At 48.8% G+C, this 18,464-nt stretch overlaps 1 protein-coding gene across 28 annotated transcripts in view; it reads left to right on the top strand.

The window, feature by feature from the left end:
- Window positions 1-18,464, top strand: part of DYSF (dysferlin) — a 210,010-nt gene that overhangs the window by 141,696 nt on the left and 49,850 nt on the right. For 9 of the 28 annotated variants that reach the window (XM_023618926.2, XM_023618924.2, XM_023618922.2 and 6 more), the window contains 4 exons: window positions 4,041-4,142; window positions 4,258-4,419; window positions 5,492-5,657; window positions 6,200-6,276. In XM_023618926.2, the coding sequence (XP_023474694.1) occupies window positions 4,041-4,142; window positions 4,258-4,419; window positions 5,492-5,657; window positions 6,200-6,276 (507 nt within the window). Of the gene's footprint in view, window positions 1-1,321; window positions 1,364-4,040; window positions 4,143-4,257; window positions 4,420-5,491; window positions 5,658-6,199; window positions 6,277-12,636; window positions 12,700-18,464 lie in introns of all 28 variants that reach the window. The other 19 variants (XM_023618923.2, XM_023618921.2, XM_023618925.2 and 16 more) reach the window with 3 other exon arrangements.

Raw genomic sequence — 18,464 nt, 5'->3', positions numbered from 1 at the left:
TCCACCCCCCTGCCTGGCAATGCTGACGTGCTGCGCCAGGTTGGAGCAGACGGGAGTGTTGGGAAGGAAAGGAGAGTATGTTGGAGTTGTTTCTTTACCCACCCATCCACCTACCTATTCATCCCTCTGCCACCCCTCCCTCCCTCCCTTCAGTTATCCTTTATAAACTTTTATTTATTGGACAGGGCATTCCACTGTGGTCCTTGTGTGCAGAATTGCTGGTTTAACCAGGGACGCAGACAGATGGACTTGTAGAAATGGCACAGGGTGATGTCTTTCAATGGGAGTGAGTCAAGTTGCTGTGGGAGCCATGGGGTGCTTAACTTAAGTTCAGGGCAGCAGGGGAGATTCAAATGGAGATCTGAAGTCTAAGTAGGAGGTAGCTGGATAAAGTGGGTGGAAGAGCCTTTCCAACAGAGGGCCCAGCAAGCTCCAAGACTCAAAGGTAAAGAGAGCATGGTGCTTGCTACCACCTGCCAGTGTTCAGAGGGCGGGTGTTGAGCATGTCGGCGGGGGTTGCTCATCACTGTCTGGGTCCTGGAAGGGAAGGTTATCCAGTGAGATATGAGACTGGAGAAATGAGAAAGAACTAGAAGAGGAGGGGTCTTGGAGGCCACGTCAAGGAGTTTGGACTTCATCCTGAGTGGCAGGAACCTTTGAAGTGTTTTAAAGAGGGTGACATTCTTAGAAAGATCCCCCTGGCTGCAGAGTACAGTATGCATTGATTATTGGGAGTGGCCTTTGGGTTGAGCTGCAAGCACATGATTGACTTTGGCCAGAGAAGTTTCTGGGAAGGGGGTGCAGGGGGCAGAGCTAAGTGCACGGGGCAGAGGGCCGCGTGGAAGTGAGGGAGAGGCAGTGGATGGAGGCAGTCCTCAGGAAGAGAGAGAGGAGACAGAGAGCAGGGCAGGGATGGATCTGAAAGAGCGCCTTTAAATGGGGAAGGAAAAGATGCAGCAGAGAGTGTGAGAAATTGGGGAGGATGGATAAGACCGGGTTAGGGAGCCAGACAGCATTAGGCGTAGATGCACAGTGTCAACTCTGCAGGTCCGGGCAGTGTGGTGTGCACAATGGGGAGGGGGACAGAGGGCTGTGGGGGCAGCTTGCAAGCTGGGTGGAGGGGGGCTGCAGAGGCGGGGATCTTGGGGAGTGGAAAGAAATGGCAGGGAGCAAGGATGTCCTGGGGCAGCAAGGTGGACGGAGATGGCCTTGGGATGACAATGGTGGCCTCGTGCTGAGGAAGCTGCTACGCGGATGTCCCTCTAACCACTGTCTCTGCTTGTCTCTCCCTCCTGCCTCCACTGGGCCTGGCGCTCCACAGCTGTGTGCACCTGCCTTCTTCCTCCAGGGCCTCCTCCAAACGGTACTGGAGCCTAGCCTTCTTGGGGTTCTTGTTCCCTGTCCTCCTCTGTAACCAGGTTCCTGAAAATCGGGAGCCCGGCCTTCAGCAAATAGAGAGGAACGTCCTCACCACGGAGCTCAAGGAAGCCCGGAAGGAAAGACGGAGCGTGGGAAGGAGGGATAAAAAGAAATCAAGGGGATGCTGCCCAGAGTTTGGGGGTCTGGAGAGGAATGTTCTGGGGGAAATATGTTAATGAGTTTTCCTGGGTGATTTTGGGAGAATGCTGCAACCAACTGAGAAAGGCGTGGACTTTCTGCCTCCATACCCCGCAGAGCTTGGCTTGGTTTCCTCCCTGATCCCTTCTTTTTGCCCCTTTTCATCTTGGGCTTTTGGCCCTGGGCCTATATTGGGCTGGGCATCAGCTTCGAGCAGGCCACAAACAGGCCATGAGAGGGCCTTCAGCAGACCCTTCCTTTAAAGAGGCAACCCCTGGCGCACAACCACTGTAACCGGTGGCCTTGGAGTGCCAAAGATGGACCCCAAGCCAGGTGTCCCCATTGCAGCCAGGCACTGTAGTGGCTGTTCAGGCCCAACCTCCACCCTCCAGGGACTGTTCATGAGGACTGTGATGTGCTCAGCACCCGTTGGAGTTGTGCCCCATGTGGCCCTGCACGTCACCCCTCCTCCTGACGCATTGGTCCCTCAGCCAGACTGAAAGTGTAGGTGCTTCCTACATCATGTCACCTGGATCGTGGGTCTAGAGGAAAATGACAAATTCCTTCTCTTCATGCCCTGGTGACTTAGGGATAATTATGAAGCCAGTGTTGTTCTGAGAGATGCTTCTGATGGCTCAATTCTCCTGAAGTCACCCTAGGAGATCAACAACACTGATGGTAAAAACAGTGGCACCACTGACAACACAGTAATCGTTATAGTCACTACTGTTTATTAAGCACCTCCTGTGTGCCAGACGCTCCTTCTATTTGTTCTCTCACTATGTTCTCAGAGCAGCTTTGTAAGGGGGGTGTTATCCTGGATCTCCGTATGAGGGAACTGAGTCACAGAGGCTGAGTAATTTGTTCAAGGTCAAACAGCTAGGAAGCGGCAGGGCTGGGACTAGAGCTGAGGTCTGTCTGAGTCTAGAGATGAGCTTCTTACCACTATAGGTCAGCGAAGTGTAGTGTCATCAGTGTGTCATGGGGCAGGAGTGACAGCTGGGGTTGGTTGTGAGGTGATTCATGGAGGCAGGAGGAAGCTGGTGTGTTTCCATGCTCCAGCTGCTCCCACCATCTATGTAAGCGCATCTGTAGATGGACGGCCCGTCCTTTGAAAAGGAACCCAGAGCAGATCACTTGGAGAATGAATCTGGTGATTCCGTTGTTTATTAAATGAGCTTACGTGAGGCAAGCTCTGTGAAGTGTCCAACACAGCCCTTTTAATTATAGTTAACATTTCCTGGGAGTAAAGGCTTCCTTGTATGGACGTGCAGGTTGTGTACTTCGCAAGGACACTGTGTCTAAGGGGGTGCATTTCTAGTGCAGACATCATGTATTTGTATTTGTTATAACATTTTTCCAGTAGGTGGCAGTAAAGTGTCTGGTTCTAATAAACTAGTCAAATATGATAATTTTCTGACATGGAAGTAAGGAGTCTTAAGAAAGGGATATATTTCTCTAATTGTCACTAAGGTGCCACGTGGGCTGGTAGTCTTGTTAAGAGTTTACATGAACCAGGCATTCTTCTAAGTGCTGCGTTGACTTCTTCAAGCTTCACACAAACCTTTAGAGGTTGATAACTTTTAATAACCACTTTATAGATGAAATATCGAGCCATATAGAGAGGTGAAATAACGGATTTAACACAATAACTGGTGGAGCAGTCTGTGTTCCTAACCTCTGTTGGCCTTGCTAGTTGTCTAGTCCACAGCCATACCTGCTTCCCCTGTATCTCTTCGTGATCACTGGGGATTCTTGCCCACGTCTTTTGGCAAACCCTTCGTAGGCAGAGTTGACACTTTTGTCTCTGGTCTGTGGTGCTGAAGGAGCCCCCCAGCAGCGTCCCTTGGTGCCTGTGGATGATGGGCGTCTATATCCCCTTCTGTTGTAGATGCTCCTTCTGCCTCACAGTGCAGGTGTGCTGTCCTCGTGGTGGACAGGTGTACGAGGTGGGGCTTTGGGGCTGGCAGGTGTCTGGGTGTGGTGTGGGGTGGAGATGGAACGCCAGGGTGAGTGACAGGTCAAGAGAGGCTGAGCCAGGAGGCAGGAGAACCAAGCCAGCGAGAGGGCGCAGGGTCCTCTCTGGGTCTGAGACGGACTGAAGTGGACGTGCCGGGATGGAGTGGGTGTGTGTGTGCGCGTGTGTGCATGGGTGTGTGTCAGGGATGGGGAGATCCTGAGCAGCTCGTTGGTGCTCAGAGCCTGCATTATGGGAGGAGGGGCGACCTAGGGTTCATTTGAAACAGGGTGACCTGAACCCTGGGCCAAGGTGCTCGAATTGTGATCCTGGAGAAGATGGTGCAAAAACTGACTTGGCTCTCTCCTTTCTGCCTGCCCATTTGTCCTCCTCTGTGTTGTTGCCTCTCTGTTCCCGTGTCTCTCCATCCATGTCCTTCTTTCTGTCCTGTCTATCCTCCTTTCTTGTCTCTCTGCCTTGGTCTTCCTCCCACGTTTGTCCTCGTTCTCCCTGCCGTCCCCTGTAGTCGGAGGACACAGACCTGCCCTACCCGCCACCCCAGAGAGAGGCCAACATCTACATGGTTCCCCAGAACATCAAGCCTGCTCTCCAGCGGACGGCCATCGAGGTGAGCCCAGCCCTGGGGCGGGGTGCTGGGGGCAGCCTTGCCCTTTCCCTTCCTGGCCCAGCTTTTCCCAGAGCCTTGGGGCTTTCCAGCCACTCTCCTCACTCTGTGTCCCCAGATCCTGGCATGGGGCCTGCGGAACATGAAGAGTTACCACCTGGCCAGTGTCTCCTCCCCCAGCCTCGTGGTGGAGTGCGGGGGCCAGACGGTGCAGTCCTGTGTCATCAGGAACCTCCAGAAGAACCCCAACTTCGACGTCTGCACCCTCTTCATGGAAGTGGTGAGCCTGACCTCCCTCCTGTCCCCTTCCAGAGTCCATGTGCCTGGAATTTTCTCAGGGCCCCAAGCAGCCTAGGGGTCTGCTCTGATTCCCTGTGGGATCCTGGCGAGGTCATGGGATGTCTCCCACCTCACTTGTCTCCGAAAACGGGGGGGGGGGGGGGGGGAGGACTCACGCTCTCCTCACTGGGAGAGTGGAAGCCTGGGAGCAGCACCAGTGGGGCCAGCTTGCTCTTTCCTACCCAGATCCCAAGTCCACAGAAATCCCCAAGACCCATCCGTGTCTGTTCTCCCTTCCAGGGCAGGTCTCAGTCCCCAGAGCCCCCCTCAGGGGTTCTGACCTTCAGTGACTCCTCTAAACCTTTCCTGACCTGGTTGTCCCTCAGCCTGGGCCCCGCAGGGGGCGCACTGCCACGGCCCTCAGGCCCCCAGCCCTTTCCAGCTCCCTGGGCTGCCTGGGCCTAGTGGCCGGAGTAAGTCAAGTCTGAGGAAAGGAAAATGGTCTGCAAGATGAAAGCACTATAGAAATTCCAGGCCCAGTGGCTGTCAACAGGAGCCTCCTCTTGGCTGAGCACGAGCCGCCACCGAAGGAGAGCATATAAATTATTTCAAGTTGTGTTCAAAGTGCTTTTGGGGCTGGGGGGGTGGTGGTAGGGAGAAGAATCTGTGTCTGTAAGCCAACTCTTGAGTATCCACTTGGGGGGGACTGTCTGCAAGAAATGTTGAGTCCTGGGCCAACTTCTCCCCTCTTCCCCTCCCCTGCCAGCGAGGGTTCAGGGAAAGTGGACTTGTTTTAACGTCGGGCTGAGCTGGATGTGTTTGGTAGGTGAAGCTGCGGGGGAAAACTCAGCCTCCGCATGCCACGTCCAGGAGGCAGAAAGAAAAGGTGCGTGGCGTCTGCCCCACTGGCCGACCACCACTTTGGATTTATGGCTGTTGGGGGCTATGTGTGGGTTTGTAGTCACTCTCTGCTTCTTGGGCCGGCCCTGTGAAGAAGGAGCCCCTTCCTCCCCTGAGACCTCCCAGAGATGGGTTCAGGTGGCTGCCCAGAGCTTCCGTCCCCCTCTGCCCAGATGCTGCCCAGGGAGGAGCTCTACTGTCCCCCCATCGTGGTCAAGGTCATCGATAACTGCCAGTTTGGCCGCCGGCCTGTGGTGGGCCAGTGTACCATCTGCTCCCTGGAGAGCTTCCTGTGTGACCCCTACTCAGAGGAGAGTCCGTCCCCACAGGGCGGCCCAGGTACGGGGAGGGGCCGTTGATGGGGAGGGCCAGGGCTGAGGGTTGGGACAGATGGGACTTACCAGTGCAGGTGCTACCTGAGGCCCTCCTCTTCCTGGGACCTGAGTGAGAACAGTTTCTGCTCAGCTAGACCAGAGGGGTGGGAACCTCACCTTCCTCAGGGCGTCACCTAGCCCTGGGCTGGGCACACTAGGAGCAGGTGGCTGATGCCTGTGGAGCTGAGAGGCGAGGGCTGACGTGGGAGGCGGTGGGGGGAAGAGTTGAGAGAGACATGCAGGGATTCAGTGAGATGAGAAGGGAGGAGAGAAATGCGAGGAGATGAAGGGAGAGAACTGGGGAGACAGGAAAGGTGAAAGAAGATGGGAGAGACAGAGACAGGGGAGGGAAGAATTGGGTGGGAGGAAGAGAAAGACATAGATTGAGAAGTGTGGAGAGACTGATGGCTTCTGTACCGTGGTTCCCTGACTGGGTCTTGTGGCTGAGGAAGGGCGGGCCCCCTGGGGAAGCCTCCTCTCAGGCCTGCGCACCCCTGTCCCCTACAGATGATGTGAGCTTACTCAGTCCTGGGGAAGATGTGCTCATTGACATTGATGACAAGGAGCCCCTCATCCCTATGCAGGTAGGATGGGTGCTGAGTCTCCGGGGAGAGCCACCTGCTCCTGCCAAGAGCTGGCCTCGATTGTCCCCGTCCCCTCCCTTCCTTATTTCTTCCCACTCCTTCTCCCCTCCCTACTGTATCGCACAGCCTCCTTGAGATGTCTCCCTCTGCTCCCTGGTGGCTGGATGCTGTACAGACGGAGGGACCCACGCAAGATCTTTCAGTCTGGTTGGGAGAGGGGTGGAGAGGTTAGGGGGAGGCTGTGTGTGGTCTTCTGGGCAAAACTCAATCATTTTTCCCAAAGTATGTGAGAAAAATGGCCCTTCGACCTTGAGGACCATGTTGAGGGCTTCCCCCAGAGATCACCTGGGAAATCAGGGTAGGGGGAGCAAATGAGAGAGAGGGAAGACAGAGGAGGGAGTGACCGGGCCGTCTATGGGGTGCTCTAGCCCCATTACCTTACGCAGGCCAGGACCCTCCTTGGGAGTGGGTTCACCTATGGGCTTGTGCTTGGTGGCACCTTGGAGGCAGCTTAAAAGGAGGGCTCTGTGTTCAAGCCAGTAGTCCCTCTTGCTCCATTCCCTCCACCTCCAGGAAAAGGAAGGGGAAGGGGCCTTATTTCGAGGGTATCCACTCCTGCGGCAGGTAAGAGGCATCCCTTTGCTATGTGGTTGGTGACACAGATGCCAGCACCAAGCAGCATGGCAGGAGGTCTGTGGTGTCTTTTACTGAGGGTGCTCCCCACCTTGGGCCCTGGGGTGGCTCTGGGTCCTGTGGGCCTGAGACCACCCTGTCCTTCCTGCAGTGGAGATGGAGAAAGTCCTCACCGTGAGCACCAGCCTTGAACTGGTCCTCTGTTCCGGGTAGTCACCCTCTGTTCCAGATTGGCATTCTGTTCTCAGCTTTGCATGATGCTGGTCACATCCCTGGCACTCAGGCTCCCAGAATTCCTGGGCTGCCCGAAGACAGAGCCTCCCACCCTATGTAGATATTACTTGTGTCCTCAGGCCCATGGCCTGTTTATTCACCCAGGGAGGAGGTGGCACTTCAGGAGGTTGTGTTTTCTTGAAACCATCAATCAGATATTGGCCATGAGAGCAAGAGAACAACCTTGGGTGCTGGGTTGGACTCAGGATCCTCAAAGCTGTCCCCAGAGATGTGTTTACGGGGGCTTTCCTCTGACAGTCAGCGCTGATTTCTGCTTCTTTCTCACTCACTCATCTTTTTCACCTTTCTGCCACTTCTAAGGGAACATCTCTGGGGTTCAGCCCTGGGGTCTTGCTGCTGCTGAGATAAGAGGTCTCTCTGTATGGTTTCACTGATGCTAAGAGTCCTCAGAGTCCTGAGCTCTCCATTTCTGCCTGCTCCGTGGCTCTCCAGGGTTCCGCTCCACCATCCTTTCTGCTGGGGACACCTTCCGGCCTACTCCTGGTCATTCTTTGAGACTCAACTTAGGTGTGGTCACCTCCTCCCAGGATTCTTCCCTGGGCCCTCCCCTTCTCCTGCAAGTCCTACCTGTATCTCGGTCACTGCACTTGCTGCTGGTCCTGCTTGTGTGTGCAAAGGTCAGCATCTTCCCTAGAGTAAGCTCAGGGCAGTGATTGGGAGCATCTTTTTTCGGATCCTCAATGCCCAGCACAGGACCTGGCTTAGAGAAAGCATTCAATGAAGACTGCCTGGATGGGTGTATGGGTGGGTGGGTGGGGGGATAAGTAGATGGATGGATGGACAGATGGATGGATGAATGGATGAATGGATGGATAGATAACCTGCTTACTCTCTGTAGGGGGTCTACGGACGAGCTTCTCTTGACTGGGTAAACACAAGTGGAAATTTCAGATGGTTCTATGCAGGATTCAGCTACATGCAATGCTAGTGCCTTCTGGCCTGGGTGGGTGTTTGTAGCTGAATTAGGCAGACAATTAGCTCCAAACTCCAGGCGCCTAATCCTGGCTCCTGTTTTCCACCCCCGAACGCGCCATCTGAATCTGTGCAGGGAAGCGCAGGGCTTGCTCAGCGGAGTTTCTGTTCTGTGTCTGCTGCCCTCAAATGTCCACAGACTCAGATGGGAAGGGACTGTTTTGGGTCCTGCTGGCTACAAGCATAGCCAGAGGCAGACGGTGAGGAGGCCCAGGCTGGACGTCCTCCTGGAGTCAACATGAGTAAACTGGGGCTGGGGTCTGAGCCAGAGCAGGGTCTGTGCTCTCTGTGGGAGCACGTGGCCACTCTGGCTAGCGCTGCTGGCCAGGCAGAGGGTGGGGAGCTGGCATCTAGGCTCTTGGAGCCATACCCACATGGGGAGGGGCTGGGCTCATGGGGCCTCAGAGGTGGGCAGGGAGAAGGAGGAAGTGAGACCCACCTGCTCTGATGGAGGAGGCTTGGACCCTGCCCTCATCGAGCTCCCTGCCTGATGGGGAAGACACACCCTATTCTCTAGGAGCCCCAAGGCCAGGAGGGAGACCAATCCTGGTCTCTAGGAAGCCCTGACCTGATGGGATCTGATGGGGGCTTTGGGGAAAATGGCTTTTGTATTGTGTTTTTCGCTGAGATCTGTTGATCCGATTTGGCTGGTCCAGGGAATCTTTCACTCACTCCATCTCTCTTGTACATCCCCTGGCACTTGGGAGGACCAGGAATTCTGAGGCTGATCCAGGAGGCAGTGGGTTCCTGTTCTAAATGGTTTGCTAGATAGTTCCGGCTGGGCTCTCACCCCCTCTCCCCTCCCTCAGTGCAGATAGAATGGAGGGCCCTGGCCTCTGGGGGTTGGAGGAACAAGGAGTCTGACAGAATTTGGATTTGATCTGGTTCTTGTTTGTCCAACTCGTGTTTCTCGGCAGCCTGTTTCATTCTCATAGTGATGTGGCCCCTGCTGCCGTGCTCCCCAGGTCCTGCCTGTGAACCCAGATGAGGGCTGCTCCCTACCTTCAAATATGCTCTTACCAATTCCGGCTTCTGTCTTGGTCATTCCCATCTCTTTCCTCAGTCGCACCTTCTCTCTCCTGATTAACCTTCTCACCAGCATCTGCCCAGTTCCTGGGATTGGCCTGCCATACATGAGAAACTGTCACCTCAGACTCTTTCCTGATGCTCAGGTCCTTGGGTTGACACTCATGGTGGAGCGTTTTTCAGGTTTCTAGAAAGGTTTTGGTTTCTGTCAAGAGTGGCCAGTTCTAGAGATGATCCAAAACGTGTGTAAAGGCAGATCGCCCACTCGGCCTCCCAGGGCTCACAGGCTGGCACCTGTCTCTGGGGGTGAGGAGGGTCCCATGTGGGTGGGTGCCTAGCCTCTTGATCTCTTCTCTGTGGTGGGGGGAGCTGGGAGGACATAGGCTCGTGCGTATTAACTCAACTCCACAGTCTATTCTTGGTCTGCGTGGCTGTCCTTTGTGTAGATTTTAGACCCGTATCTTGGGAGTGGGGTTAGGGTGAGTGTGTGTGTGTGTGTATATGCACGTAAGTGTGTGTGAGAGGTGGAGGAGGCTGGGAGCAGGTGCGTGTGCAAACTCCCGAGGGCATTTCTAGCCCAGGTGGTGATGCTCCAGGGATCATGGCTTTGACTTTTGAGTTTCTGAGGGCAGGTCTGGCTATGTCCTCAAAGAGGGGCATGGAGGTATTTCATTCCATCTAGTGCTCTGTTTAAAAATGCAATGTGTTCATTTTTCTCTGATTATATAAATATATGTTCATTATATGAAATTTGGAAAATTTAGAAATATACTGAACAAATAGACATTGCTTCCAACCCAGAACACAGTCCAAATGAACCACTGCCAGCATCTCCTTCTCTATCCCCTCCTTCCCCATGGGCTTCTCTTTCTGTCTCTGAATCTGTCTCTGACTCTGAACCAGACTCCATTTCTATCTTTAAAAATATTGGGGTCTTCGCTTACTAATCTACTTTTTCGTGAAGCTAGTTCTTGGTGTTCTGACTATGAAGATGGGAGCGAAGCAGTGTGCAGGAACACGCACTGAGCATGCTCTTCCCATTTCCTAGGGGATCTCAAAGCTCAAAGTAGAGGTGGTGCCCCCTGCCCACCCCCTTCTAGGCACTGAGATGCCTTGGAGTCACCTGGTCAAGGGTGACTCTTGCTTGTCATTCTAAGAGGTCACCCTGGGGAGGCAGGTCTCCTCTTAAGTCTGCAGAGAGGGAGAATTTCTGGGGGTGGGTAATATGTGCGTGTTGAGGAGGCATAAAGAGAAGGAGAACCTTGGGAAGTTTCCACTGTGGTTGGGAGGGAGATGAGAGGTGTGCAGAGATCTCAGATGAGGTGCTCAGAGTGACATCACAGTGATAAGATGCTTTATTAGCTGGGGCACCAAGATCTTGGACCCTCTTGGCCCTGTGAGGTCAGCGTGGGCTGCAGAATCAGGAAAGCTTCTTTAGTGGGGTGGGTGAGAGAAAGACCTTGAAGGCTGGGTGGGGTTAGGATGGTGAAGAGGAGAAGAGGGCTTTCCTGGTGGGCAAAGGAGCTGGGGCAAAGGCTTGGCAGTGGGACGGTGTGTGTGGATTGCGTGTGTGTGTTGATAGTGTGTGTGCGTTTGTGTGTGTGAGATGGGCCTGTGGGGTTATACAGGAAGTGCAGGCCAGCCTGGAGGAGGCATCAGAAGGCGTGCAGAACTGTTCCCCCCACCCGTGGGGGGTGGGTGCTGGGGCTGGCTGTTCCCCGGCTCCAGCTTGGGCTAATTTTGAGCCGGCTGCTCCGGTTATAGTCTCTGGGACGCCGTGAAGGTGGGAACGTGCTCCCAGAACCGGAGTGGCAAATTATGCCCCAATCCCAAAGGGGAACGTGTAATTTCGGAAGCTGGACCAGATCTTTGGAGCACTATGTTTAGCTTTATTTTTTTCTCCCTCTCGCTCTGGGGAACTGCCGGTTTCCCTCTCACCTTTCTAAAAACGAACTGTATTAAAAATAACAATAAGGCTTCTGTGAGGTTCAGGATGAGAACTGGGGGCAGAGCTGCTGCCTGGCTGGGCCTGTCTCTGGGCAGTGGGGACCTTCACGTGGAGTTCATCCAGTCTATTCCAGGGGTCGCACCACACCCACCAACACGTGGCCAGGCCCCCAGAACCAGCCCACCACCTGGCTGGGTGCCTATTGGCCATTCTGCGCTCCTGCCTGTGCTTTGTGCTCTGACCAGCCCTCAGAGCTAATTTAGGGGAGGCCAGGGCCCCCCTCAGTGATGCTCCCTTCACAGGCTTTGTCCTCCCTGTGTTTCCCTGAGCCTTCCTGACCCACAGGTGACCATGTCTCCAGACTCTTCCTGCTGAGGAGGGGAGGACCGCTGGGGCTTGGCCTCCTGTGGGGTCTCCAGAGCCCCCCTGCTCGGGCTCAAAGGAAGAGAGGGTGCACCTCGGGGAGCTCTGGGTCCCAGCTGGTCGCCACCCCTCCAGCCTTATCTCCTCTTACTCCTGCCTCAGAGCCTGCCTCCCTGAGCCTGCTCTCTCGAATGCTGAGCTTCTTTGTTCCTCCACACCTTTGCACTTGCTGTCCCCTCTGCCGAGGACGCATCTCTTGGCCTTGTCCACCTAGACTGGCACTCATCCACCCAGAGCCCCATCACTACCTATTGTAGTGGCCTCCGAAAAAGTCACCTGACCCCCAGTCCCAACCCCTGAGGCCCTGCTGGACCCTGCAGCCCAGGGATTCACCCTATAGAGTCTTGATTCACAGTACCGGAAGGTTGCAGGCAAAGATCCGATGCTGGAAAAGGATGCAGAAAGCTCTCTGATGTACAGCAGTGGCATGTGGACTATAAGACTCTTAAGTCCCCTCTTATATAGGGTTTTGGGGAAGCTGTATGATGCCCTGTTTTTGTCCTTGAGGGGAGAAGACTCAGAAACCTGCACTAGCTTAGGAACTGTGCCTAAGCAGGTGTTGGTGCGGCTCAGCTGTTAGCAGAAACCCCCAGGGATGCTGGGGAACTTGGTGTTTGTCTGAGATGGGAGGTGTGACGTGCAGGAAGGCATGTGAGAGAGGTGTTGAGTCCATGGTGCCAAGGGCAGTGAGAAAGCGGGCACGAGAGAGATGTTGGCTGAGCCTCTGCCGTGTGCCTCGCCTTGTAGTAGGCGTGCATGGCCTTCATCCATTCATACTTACTGTTGCCCTGTGAGGTGGGCTTTGTGCCCGTTCTCCAGATGAGGATGCTGACTCGGAGAGGTCAGGGGGCTCGCCCAAGATCACGCAGCTGGTAAAGTGATGGAGCCAGAGTTTGGAGCTGGGCTTGTCCAACCTAAAGTACATGTTCCTCCTAACTTTTGCAGCCTCCCTGGAGGGAGAGCAGCGGGTGCCTGGTGGGAGAGCTCTGCTTCTTTAGGGCTGTCGCATCTGCCCTGAAGTGGTTTCTCTAATCCTGTTGCTAACCAACGTGTTTAATTTGTAGCTTGCAGATGGTCTGTCGGGCTCGGCCCCCACTAACATGGCATCTTCTCCGTCCAGTCCTCATGTATGTATTATTTACCTATTTGTGGGCTCCTTGATCTCCCTGGGGGGTGGGGGGTGGGTAGGGAGTTAGGAAAGGAACAGAGGATGGGGGAGTGGGAAGGGAAGAAAGGAAGTATTTCCTGAGCTCTAGAAGACAAGTTACCTGCCCAGTGCAGGGATGGAGGGATGGGGAGAAAGCTAAGGAAAGATTCCCAGAAACAGACATCCCTGAGCTATCTCTTGGTGCATCCTGGGATTTACCTTCATCCTGTTTACCTGCGTGAGGACTGTGGGGATTGGTTGGGGCTGCATGGGCCAGTGGAAACAGGAGTTTCTAGATTAGACCCTGACGGCTGGGACATAGGACGTGAGAAGATTCTGTGGGCAACGGCAGACTGACCTTCTTTGCCCTGCCCAGAGGCATGAAGGGAGTGTGTGACTGAGGAAACCTGGCTGTCCCCAGCAGATTCTGAGAGGTCTGCCGGGGTCCACGGTGCTCTCCTGCAGGTCCAGTAGGGTTCCTACTGTCCGCCTGGGCTGATTTCCTGGGTGTCATCTTTACGGGTCGTGGATCCCTCCAGGAAGATGGCTTTGGCATCTAGCCTTCAACATGTACTCATGAAGTCCTATGCTGAGGGTCAAGGGGAGCCCCTGAGCTAAAGGGGAGGCATAAGAGATAGGACCTGCCAAGAGTTGAATTCCATTCCTGATGCCAAGGGGAGGCATTGCTGTATTGGCTGTTTGAGGAGCTTCTAGGAGGAAGAAATCTATATTTTAAATTTTTCTGATTTATCCATTGTAGAAAATACAGAAAACACAAAAAAGCATAAGGCAGAAAGTTAAAACCACCTGTATTCTTACCAGTTAGGGATAAGCACTGTTAAGATTTTGATGTGCCTACAGTTTTAGATATCTTTTATGCACATGTGCAGACTTTTTTTTTTTACAAAATTGGAATCATATTGTACTTTTTTATAATCTGCACCTTCTTTTACTTAAAAGTACATTGTGAATGTTTTCCCATATCTTTATATTCTTTAAAAAATATGGCTACATATTATTCCATTATATGGACATTTATAAAGTTTCAACTACTATCTATCATTGGACATTTAATTTTTAAATTTTAACTATTATCTTATTTTATGTTCCTTAGAGGAGTTACTTTTAGTTTACTTTATATAGGTCCAGCCCATTTCTTGTTAAATTTATTCCTAGGCATTTTATAGCCTTTGCTGCTATTTAAATGGAATATCTTTTTTTCTTATGACTTTGTCTAACTAGTTATTGCTAGAATATAAGAAAACAATATTTTTGTATATTTACTTTGAAGCAGACTCCTTATAAAGCTCCTTTATTGGTTCTGACAGTTGGTAACTCATTCTGTTGGGTTTTCCAGGTACGTAAGTTTGTTTTCTTCAAACAATAATAAATATGTCACTTTCTTTCTAATAGTTACACCTTATTCTTTTTTCCAGAATAACATTTGATAATTGAGATGCAACTGAGCAAACTTATTTAGTCTCTGATTCTCCCAAGAAGGCCTTTACCATTTTCCCATTAATTACGATAATAATTGGTAGTTTCAGATAGATATTCTTGATTTTGTCAATGTTGTGTCCTTTATTATTAGTTTATTCATAGACTAAAAATTAGGTATGGGAGTTTAATTTTATCCAGTGCCATTTGGCATTTATCAAGATGATCATTTTGTTTCCATTGTCCTGCTAACATAATGTATAATTGTCCTGCATTCCTGAGGTAAACCCAAGTCAGTCAATTCGTCATGGTATCGTGGTTTACGACAATTGAGGTTCTCTTATCCAATCAATCCAGACAGGTGGTTGGCTAATTGAAAAAGTTGATTAAATAGAGACTCATAAAAAGTCATGCACACACACTATAAGCATTTTATTTCCAACCATATCCATGTATCTTCATTTGCCACTCATCTGACATATACCAAGGCCTCTTGAAATTTGAATCTGCTGTTTGAATGTCATGTCATCCTTCTGGTATAAACCACATCCAAAATGCATTATCTGTGATCTTCCCTTTAGGTTTATTCAAGTTTGATGAGGTCTTAATGAGACCTGCAAAAGAATCTGAATGTGGAGTCCTTTTAAAGTTTAAGGTCCCCTCCCCCACACCATTTTCGTGATTCATTCATACTTAATTTTCATCATTAAAAAAAAATCAATAGCATTAAATTTGTTTTCGTAGGTAAAATGCCCTTTCTTTTTAAATTCAAATTTTATACATTTTTGTAATATTTACTTATTGATCTAATTACCACATTAGTATAACTGGCATAAACAGATTTTGGACCCAGCAGCTGACTCCTGGAAACATGCAGTTCCTTTGCTGGGAGCTGTAGGGGACATCCTAGGCTAGCTGCGGGCTTTCAGCTGCCTCGCAACCTTAGTCTCATTGTTAGCAGAGAGAAGGATGGCGTTTGTAAACCCTGGTTAAGGGGAGGTTTCTAAGGAGAACTTTTAGGATATATTATTTAGTTAGATTTATTACTTATTTAGGATTTTTGCACCTCTATTAATAAGTATTACTTTTAGATAGTCTTTGTTAGACTTTGATATCAGGGTTATAATAGTTTCATAAAATATTTTTTGAGGCGTACTATCATTTTCTGTGCTCTTGAACAGAATCTGGCATGAGAATGATTATTTCTTAAAGGTTTGAAAATACACTAGAGCCACTCTTTATGAATTTGAGTTATGCAAGTTGGAAATTACATGATATAAACATCTTAATAGTCTTGCTTTATGTACAAAATGTGTAATAATATGAATCAACCTAAATTAAAAAAATGCTTAACAGTCATGTAACTTAAAGGGTGGTGGCCAGGTGAATTGTATTTATGGTTTAGCTGGTAAACAGGATATCCATCATCTTTTCTTGAAAATGATGTTATATTATGTGAGTTTTGAATTATAAAAGATTTTCGCAAATGCATATCTTATAAAATTTTATAAGATGTGTATGCCCTTTACTCCTTTGTAAAACTGGGCCTAGCACCGTTTTTGGAGAGAATTCTTTGATCACTTTCTACTTCTTCAGTTAATTCAGTGGCTTGGTTGTCCCCAGTTATTGCCTATTACCTTATATGGATTTATACCTATTACTACAATCAAAGAAAATGCTGCTGTATCTGTTCTGTTTTCATCCTCATTCCTAATTTTATAGATCTGTATTATTTCTCTTTTTTTCTTTATTAGGCTTAATAGCATTTCATCTATTTTATTGTTGTTTTTCATCCAAAGAATTAGCTCTTTAAAAATTATTAGGTTAGTTTCTTTAATTTGTAGACCCAAGTCATTTCTCAGCCCTCTTCCTCTGAAATTCCTATTATACATATTTTGGGGATCTTGGGCTATCAATTCATATCTCTCTATTGTTTAAAAATTCTTTAAAGGAGATATTTGTCTACATTTTCTTCTCAAAATTGTAAAGTTTTGCTTTTTGTACTTAAGTCCTTATTCCATCTGGAATTGATTTGTGTGTGTATGTGTGTGTGAAGTGTGAGATAGAGAGTAGATTTCTTTTTATTTTTCCCATATAGATAATCAATGAATTCATATAATCATAGAATGGCCTATCCTTTCTCATTGATCTATAGTGATAGTTGTCATATGTCAGGTTTCCATTAAATGTGGGTCTATTTGTGGGCTCTGTATTCTGCTCCATTGGTCTGTTTGCTGTTCCCGGTACTAATACTCCACTGTCTTATTTATTATAGCTTTATAATAGGTCTTGGTATCTGGTAAAGGACATATACCACCTTTTTCATTTTCAGGAGTGTCATTTGCTTTTCCTTTCTTGTCCTTTGCTTTTTCACTTCGGTTTTAGAATCAGATTATCAACTTCTTAAAAAACTGTTGTGATTTGTGATTGAGGTACAGTGAATTTCTGGATCAATTTAGGGAGAACTGTCATTTTTATAATAATATCCTTTAACTATGAACATGATATGTGTCCCTATTTATTTAGTTCTTCTTTAATGTCTTTCAATAAAATTTCATAATTTTCTCCAAAAAAGTCTGTTGTACCTTTTAGTAGATTTTTTGTTGTTACTGTTGTTGAGTTGGTTATGACTCCTAGCAACTCTGTTCAGCAGAGTGGAACCCTGCCTGGTCTTTCTGAGCCAACATCTCGCCTTCTGGCACTCTATCAGACAATGCTCTGCTGCTATTCATAGGGTTTTCGTGGCCAATTTTTTCAGAAGGCCGCGTCCTTCTTCCTAGTCTGTCTTAGTCTGTAAGCGCCACTGAAACCTGTCTACCATGGGTGACCCTGTTGGTATTTGAAATACTGGTGGCATAGTTTTCAGCATCATAGCAACACACAGCCGCCACAGTGTGACAGACAACAGAGGGGTGGCATGGTTCCCTGACTGGGAAACGAACCTGTGCAGGCGTGGCAGTGAGAGCGCTGAATCTTAACTACTAGGCCAGTGGGGCTGGCCTTTTATTAGAGTTAGTTCTAGCTATTTTATGTTTATTGTTAATTTTACTTGGATTTTTAAAGGTACATTTTATAATTATTTTTTGCTGAATTATGAAGGAAATTCATTCTCATATGCTGATCTAATCTCCAGAAACCTTGCTAAACGCTTATTAATTCTATTCATTTGAGGATTCTTCTGGTTTTCTGTGTGGTCAGTCATATGATTTGTGGTTACTCATGGTTTTCATTCTTCTGTTTACTTGTTATTTCTCTTTCATTTTTATTATTTCCTTTTCTTGTCTTATTGCACTTGCTGGGCCCTTCAGTTTAATAGTCTATGTAACTGATAATAGAGGGTATTCTTATCTGCTTTTAAAAGTGACTATTTTTATGTTTCACCACTGAGTATGAAATTTATCAGGTGAACCATTACTAGTCAGCTAAGAGTTTTTATCATGAATGATGTTAAATTTTATTGAATATTCTTTACGTGTGTTGAGGTAATCATATGATTTGCCTCCTTTAATCTGTTAATGTGGTGAAATATACTAATAGATTTTTTTTTTAAATGCTGAAATAACTTTGAATTTCTGAAACAACCTGTCCTGGTCATGATACATTATCTTTTCCTGCATTGCGGGATTCAATTTGCAAAGTTTGATTTAGGAATTTTTTTTTTTATCAGTTTTTATGAGTGATCGTGACCTGAAGTTTCTTTTTCTGATACTGTTCTTTTCATGTTTTGGTATCTAGATAATACTAATCTTGTAAAATGACTTGGGCGTATCTACTCTTTTTCTAGTCCCTAAATGAGTGACAAAAGATTGACATTATCTGTTGTCTGAATGTTTGGTAGATTCATTTATCAAATTGTCTAGGGGCCAGCCCAGTGGTACAGCAGTCAAGTGTGCACGTTCCTCTTCGGAGGCCCAGTGTTCGCTGGTTTGGATCCTGGGTGTGGACATGGCACCGCTTGGCAAGCCATGCTGTGGTAGGTGTCCCACATATAAAGTAGAGGAAGATGGGCATGGATGTTAGCTCTGGGCCAGTCTTCATCAGCAAAAAAAAAAAAAAAAAAAAAAGAGGAGGATTGGCAGGAGTTGTTAGCTCAGGGCTAATCTTCCTCAAAAAACCCCTAAACTGTCTAGACTTAGTATTCTTCTTGGGGATATTTGAAACTGCTGATGCAATTTTTAAAAATGTTTAAAAGACTTTTGAGATTTTCTGTTTCTAGGTGAGTCACTTTTAGTGATTTATGTTTTATAGGAATTTATCCATTTCTTCCTAAAAGTTATTGGCACATTTTTCATAATATCTTCTTACTTT

Source organism: Equus caballus, chromosome 15 (genome assembly GCF_041296265.1).
Source record: "Equus caballus isolate H_3958 breed thoroughbred chromosome 15, TB-T2T, whole genome shotgun sequence".
Lineage (NCBI taxonomy): Eukaryota > Metazoa > Chordata > Mammalia > Perissodactyla > Equidae > Equus > Equus caballus.
Note: the sequence above shows the minus strand (reverse complement) of the source record. Positions and strands in the feature narration are given on the sequence as shown.